The 7,500-nt window shown below is 43.6% G+C and overlaps 1 protein-coding gene across 2 annotated transcripts in view; it reads right to left on the minus strand.

The window, feature by feature from the left end:
- The window catches only part of fbn1 (fibrillin 1), a 190,866-nt gene that overhangs the window by 78,305 nt on the left and 105,061 nt on the right, over positions 1–7,500 (minus strand). For both annotated transcript variants that reach the window (XM_037539934.1, XM_037539933.1), the window contains exon 33: positions 487–609. In XM_037539934.1, coding sequence (XP_037395831.1) covers positions 487–609 — 123 coding nt within the window. The remainder of the gene's footprint in view (positions 1–486; positions 610–7,500) is intronic.

Consider the following 7,500-nt stretch of genomic DNA (forward strand, 5'->3'; position numbering starts at 1 on the left):
ATCATACGCCTTCAAAGAGGGGGGCAGTTATTTATTATCACCCCCCTAATTCTTCAGTGAAGCTGAAGTCAGAGATTCTCCAGATTCTTAAGAATTTTCCCGTTCCACCTTAAATGGAGCAGCAGCTACATTCTGGCGCTTCAGAACTACTGGATGACCATAATATATTGAAACAACATTAAACTAAGATAATATGATGGTCATCGTAATTTAACAGAGTAAATTCCCACATTTTGTGGGTTTCTTTGGTCTCTTGTTCTCCGTCTCGCCGGTTTCTCTGTTTTTCTCATATCTCTGTGTTTGGAGTCTCTGAAAAACCTCCGTTTGGAGGGTCATGTAGCCCCAACACTTCACCCCACCCCTCTATCTCAACAGGAATCGGGACCCCCCATCCCTAGACGAGGGCCCTCAAAACAGAGGGCTAAGGGCTGTGTGGTAGGGGCGAGGGGTGAAATGGGACTGGGACTAAGTGTGAGATTGACTCACCTGTGCATACGATTCCATTCCCGATCCATCCAGGTGCACAGCTGCATTTGAAGCTGCCGGCTGTGTTGGTGCAGGTGGCATGACGGGCGCAGTTATGAGCTCCGATCTCACACTCGTTTATATCTGCAATTCACACACAGTTCACCATGTTTACACAGTGCACAGTGGATCGGAAATTCCGTGATATTTTTACTGAGGCTGGATGTGAGAGCGAGCTACCTTCACTGAACAAAAACAAACCAGAACACTGAGAATGACACCAAATGACCAACGACGAGGCTTTTAGAAAGAAAACACATAAAATAAACCAAACACAGGGCAGACGTGTGACCACGACATACAACATGATGTGGACTAGACAGTAGGGAACACCTGTAATAGGAAAGGGTGGAGCAAATGAACCAAGACTAAAACAAAAGCACAAGGCTCCAACACTGGGGAAGAAACGGGGCCCACTCTGAGGGGGATTGGGGAAACTGTGACGCATAGCACACAAATATGGTCTGGATTGGAAGCAGAGAATTCATACTATCCATACAGCGCAACCCAAGAGCAGAGCAGGTCGGCTCTACACGCTCACCTTTGCCTTCTACGCTGCAGACTGGGGTTCAATCCCCCACCTGGGTAAACACCCTACGCTATACCAGTAAGAGCCCCTGGGCAAGACTCCTAACACTGCCTTCGCCTGCCTGGCTACAATGATCAAACTGGAAGTCACTCTGGACAAGAACATCTGCCAAAGTGGCTTAAGTGGAGCAGTTCTAACGAGACTGTGTGATGATGTCATCAGAATGGTCCCGCCTACATATAAGATATGTGGATGATATACTACATATTGACGAATGCTTTAATTAATCAATCGTTTTACACTTTATAAGGCAATTCAAGGATGTGAACAACTTACATTTTAAAACAAGCTCATTTTTGATTATTAGGAGAGGGTCCATCAGCGTCCACTGCAGCAAGATGTGTCACACACTCCAGGACAGCGGGAGACCACGGTTATATACGTACGGATGTAATATAGGTGTGTTTTTTCCTCCTTAATTACATACAGTTCAGTTTACTTCTCTCTCTCTCTCTCGTTATACAGGGTGATTCAAAAAGATTCCTCCGGTTTCAAAGCGCTGTATTTTTACGACGTGAGGCGCCGAGGAGCCAATCACAATCCACTTGTAAGAGGGGTCATAGGGTTTCTGACCGTCAGCACAGCAGGGAACCTCCAACAGCTCGTTGGTGTCAACGGTTCCAAGAAAAAAGTCACCGTCATCACCTGATCTCACACCGTGTGACTTTTTTGTGCGGACATGTTAAGGATTCTGTTTTCGAGCCATCACTCCCAGCAAAGGTGGATGATGACACTGAAAGAGCTCCAGACCTGCTCAATCGAGGATGGGATGAATGTACAGCTGGAGGAGGTTCAGACTGAGACCTGGTAACATTGCATAATAAACTTTATCCTCATTTAAACCGTTTACAGTTCACTGCACTGATCTGTGGTGATTTACAAGAGAAATCATTTTGAAATCAGACGAATATTTTTAAATCACCTGTATATACTCCTATGTTATTAATCGACAATGAACACCTTCTTTTCTTAATTGTTCAGCTTTAGTTCAGCTCTGGCTAATGCTGAATGGAAAGCAATAGAATGACACTGACTATTGATTATATATTGAATTGCACATCTCTCAGTAAATAATATTATGAAAAATAGTATGTGGCCATGCCGTATTAACGTATGCGAACGAGACTCTAATGTGGGAATGAGATAATTAAGCCTTGACCACAGCTTAATAAGGCATGATGAGATAATTAAGTCATGGGCACCTATTAGGATCTCATTCCCATGTGTTAATATGGTCTGGACAAACATTATTTTTATTTATATAGGATGTGACCAACAGGGTTCTGTACAGGCCAGATTATATCAGATATGACATATTATGTCAAATATGCCCGATTATGTCAGATATGCCAAATTGTCAGATATGACATGTTATGTCAAATATGACAGATTATGTCAGATTGTGTCAGAAATGCTTGTTTATGTCAGATATAACAGATTATGTCAAATATGCCCGATTATGTCAGATATGACAGATTATGTCAGATATGCCCGATTATGTCAGATATGACAGATTATGTCAGATATACCAGATTATGTCAATATGCCAGATTATATCAGAAATGTCAGATTATGTCAGATATGCCAGATGTCAGATATGACAGATTATGCCAGATATGCCCGATTATATGAGAAATGCCTGATTATATCAGATATGACATGTTATGTCAGATATGCCAGATTATGTCAGATATACCAGATTATGTCAATATGTCAGATTATATCAGAAATGTCAGATTATAACAGAAATGTCAGATTATGTCAGATATGCCAGATTATGTCACGGCAGTTACAAATGTTTTACACAACTCAAGGGTCAGGTAGGAGGACCCCTTTGCAGAATTTTGCTTTGAAGGATCTCTGCCCAAAAGCAGGGTCACCATATGTCCTCTTTTTACAGGAAATGTTCTGTTTTTGGAACCCAAAAAAAAGCGTCCAGCCTGGATTTCTAAATTGCCTAAAATGTCCAGGTCTGGCTTTGCATTCATATTGACATTTGTTTTCTACAGCCTCCTGGTGCTGCCCTCCTGCCTCTTTTCTGAAAACCAAAATATGGTCACGCTATCAGAGAGGGCTTAAATCTAAGATGAGATGTTCTATTGTTCTTCAGAAAGTTGGATTCATTATAAAGAGCAGTTTGTCAATCATCAGAACTGATCAGCTGTTGAGCTGCAAACTCTCTCTTCTACTTTTTCTCTCATTTTCTCATTCTGGCCTTCTTGTGATCTGACCACAGGGTCATTATTACGCATAATCCCCAAAGAATGCTGCAAACACGCCCAAGAGCAGCTGAGTCTAATGGAGTTAAATCGCTCTGAGATGCAGTGAAAGTGTGTCAGAGAAATGTAGAGAACATTAACAGGAATGACCGAAGCAGTTGACATTGACATTTACAGCATTTTGTGCGATCTACTATATTAGGGATTGGTGACATGCAGCTCCGGAGCTGCATGCGGCTCTTTCACTGCCCCCTTGTGGCTCCACAGCTGAATCAGATCAGCAGGTAATAATAAAATAATCCTCCTCTACAGTAAAATAAAGCTCTGCTGATCCTTCAACACAGTTTAACAGTAAATGGTCTTAAACGCTGGAGTTAATGTAGAACTGCTGATTCACCCTTTAACCCTGAAGATCAGCGCAGACGGCTGGTCACCATAGCAACGCAGACAACAGTCTCGCCCAGCTAGTAGCTATGAAACGGCAAAGAGAGAGATTTAAGATGAACGTCGATAATTTGGAGACGAATGGACTGATTTGTGTTTACAATCACTCCAGCTGTTTCCTGATGCGTTTAATCTGCAATGAGTACCTGAAGTCATTCACCAACTTCTTGTTTGAGTTTCCCCGTTCCACCTTAAATGGTTCCTGAGGTACCAGAATGTAGCTAACTGCTGGGAAAATTCAAACAAGAAGTAGGCGAACGAGAAGCGACTTCAGCTTGATTAAAAAGTCAAACGTTCAGAGACATTTTACAAGAAACTGTTCTACTTTTGTGGAACATTTCCTGCCTGAGATGCAAGAAAAGCAGCAATAGCAGAGCTAAAGCTTAAAACAGAACACAGTTATTCTGTCTTCTATACTAATACATTAGCACATATTGAGACATACACTATTTCCAAAAGTATTCGGTCATCTGGCTTCACACGCATATGAACTTGAGTGACAGCCCATTCTTAATCCATAGGGTTTAATAGGATGTCGGCCCACCCTTTGCAGCTATAACAGCTTCAGCTCTTCTGAGAAGGCTTTCCACAAGGGTTAGGAGTGTTTATGGGAATTTTTGACCGTTCTTCCAGAAGCACATTTGTGAGGTCAGCCACTGATGCTGGACGAGAAGGCCTGGCTCACAGTCTCCGCTCTAATTCATCCCAAAGGTGTTCTATGGGGTTGAGGTCAGGACTCTGTGCAGGCCAGTCAAGTTCTTCCACACCAAACTGGCTCATCCACGTCTTTATGGACCTGCTTTGTGCACTGGTGCTCAGTCATGTTGGAGCAGGAAGGGGCCGTCCCCAAACTGTTCCCACAAAGTTGGGGTTCCATGAAGCTCTATACGCTGTTCTTGAGCTGATCTGAAGGCCACATGAAATTTGTAGGTCTGTAGTGATTGAATCTGCAGAAAGTCGGTGACCTCTGCGCACTATGCCCCTCAGCATCCACTGACCGCTCTGTCATTTTACGTGGCCGACCACTTCGTGGCTGAGCTGCTGTCGTTCCCAATCGCTTCCACTTTGTTATAATCCCACTGACAGTGGACTGTGGAATATTTAGTAGTGAGGAAATTTCACGACTGGACTTGCTGCACAGGTGACGTCCGATCACGGCACCACGCTGGAACTCACTGAGCTCCTGAGAGCGACCCATTCTTTCACTAATGTCTGTAGAAGCAGTCTGCAGGCCTAGGGGCTCGGCTTTATACACCTGTGGCCATGGAAGTGACTGGAACACCTGGATTCAGTGATCTGGATGGGGGAGTGAATACTTTTGGAAATACAGTGTATTTTTAGCCAAGATGGTAAAATGGACATTGTGGCTCCCAAGTTGGTTAGATTTTTGTTGAAAGGACACAATGGCTCTTCTTAACATTTGGGTTGCTGACCTCTCCACTACATGTTAAGGCCACCACACACTGCATTGCATCACACAGTGTCCAAAAATTCAAAACCTCTTTTTTTTTTTTATTGGAGATACGCACAGCTGTGCTGGCCCTGTTTAATTTCCCAGAGCGCGATGCAGCATTTTGTCATTGGTGCATTAAATTAAAGCCATAATAAGCCAAAAAGGAACCTGGACCTGGTGTTCATAGTCTCACCCTGCTGGCGTGCTATAGCAGCGCTCTGCTAGGCGGCGTCTCTGGTGTGCAGTGGCCTTTGCATTCTATACTTCTAATATAGAAGTAAGAGGGGCTTTACGTTGTGTTTTTCTGAAGGCCTTTTCTAGGGCATTGGTTCTTCTCAGTGGCTCTCCCTTATGTTCTTAGAGAGTTTCTCCTTTTGAGTCTTGGCTCCTCTCAAGGTTCTTCCTTATGTTCGTAGGAAGTTTGGGTCTTTGTTCCTCTTAGTGGTTCCTCCATTCTCCAAGAAAGTTTTTCTTTTTGAGTTGTGGTTCCACTCACAGGTTCTTCTTCATGCTCAATTTCTCATTTTAAGACTTGGTTGCTCTCAGTGGTTCCTGGGAATTTGTCAGCCTCAGTCTTGGTTCCTTTGATTCTCTTAGGAAGTTTCTCCTTTAGAGTAATTTTCCTTTTGAGCCTGGGTTCTTCTCAGCACTTATTCCTCATGTTCTTATGGGGGTTTTCTCCTTTAGAATACAGGTTCCTCTCAGTGGTTCCTCCTCCTGTTCTTAGGGATCGAATATTGGATCCTTATCATGCTTCCTTTTGAGTCTTGGTTCAGATGAATGCTTCTTCCATTCTCTTGAAGAGCTTCTCCTTTTGACTCACGCTTCCTTTCAGTGGTTCATCCTTGTAATCTAAGAGAGTGTTCCTGATCCTTTGGCGACACCAATTAGGTGGCTGCACCCACATTTTTGGGCAAGCTTGTGCAGAAAGCAAATATATTTGAATGAAACATAACGGTATTGAATCAGAGACAGTATTCTGAACTTTGTAATCTGTTGCATTCTAGCAGGCAGTTTAAGAAAGGGTCAGTGACCCCTCTATCTGCACACTGGTCAGAGCTTCCCTCTCTTTATCCTGATCCTGAGTGAAGGCCGCTCTAATTAGAGCGAAGGAGGGCAGGGGTCTGCAGTTTCCCAAACATTAGAAACTCATGAGGCATGAGGTGAGGACAGTGACCTACATATGCGTGCACTGGTTCTCGTGTTGACGGCTTTAAGTGCTTGGCCCCCTAAACTTTTCCTGGAGCCCTGAGGCTCAGTAACCCCTAATCGTTCCAGAAAGCTGGGATATTTACCCCAGCGCTGCCCCAGTCCACCCAACCGTTCACAAGACGAGATTTCACAACGATCAGTCCTGCTTTCATAACCAATTAAAGTTCTGAGGGAGACAGAGAAATTGATAAATCCCCTCGACACGCAAACTTATGCACATACACACAGCTCCTGACAGCCCCGGCATGGTTTATTGCCCTCTAGAGCAGGATCTCGTTAGCCATAATCACTGGCATGTTTTGCGGCTTTCGGCTGGAATGTTCATCTCCTCGAAATAACGCAGCGATGGCGTGCCTGAGGAAAATGTGCTGTTTAAATAATTTTCCTTTCATTAAACTGCAATTTCAGCTACAACGGACTCTCAGCAAGGAAGCAAAATCAGCCCTTAATGCAGAGACTCATTAGTATCAGATCAGATTAATGATTCAGCCGTCATGTGAACGGCACAGGATCTTTTTACATGAGAACTTGATCCGAGTAGTCAGTTCCATATGTGCAAAATATGCTCTCTCTCTTGCTCTTTACTTACTTTGAGCAACAATTGTGTTAAAGTAATAAATCATATTCATGTGGAAATGAATTTAATACACTCACAGAGCACTTTATTAGGAACTCTAATGCTGGTATGGTCTCAAAACAGCCTCAGTTCTTCGTGGCATGGTTTCCACAAGATGTTGGAAACATGTCTTTGAGATTCTGGTCCATGCTGAAAAGATTGCATCACGCAATTTCAGGCGGACTTTCATGCTGTAAATCTCCCGTTCTACCACATCCCAAAGGTGTTTTACTGGATTCAGATCCGGTTACTGGGAAGAACTCTGAAGAACACTGAACTGACATGTTCATGCAGAACTGACATGCTACTTCTGCTTTCTGACGTGGTGCATTATCGTGCTGGAGGTATCCCTTAGAAGATGGCAAACTGGCCATGAAGGGATGGACGTGGTCAGCAACACCATACCACAAACAGGCTGTGGCCTTAAAGCGCTGATTGTTTG

The sequence above is a fragment of the Pygocentrus nattereri genome, chromosome 7 (assembly GCF_015220715.1).
Source record: "Pygocentrus nattereri isolate fPygNat1 chromosome 7, fPygNat1.pri, whole genome shotgun sequence".
Classification (NCBI taxonomy): Eukaryota; Metazoa; Chordata; class Actinopteri; order Characiformes; family Serrasalmidae; genus Pygocentrus; species Pygocentrus nattereri.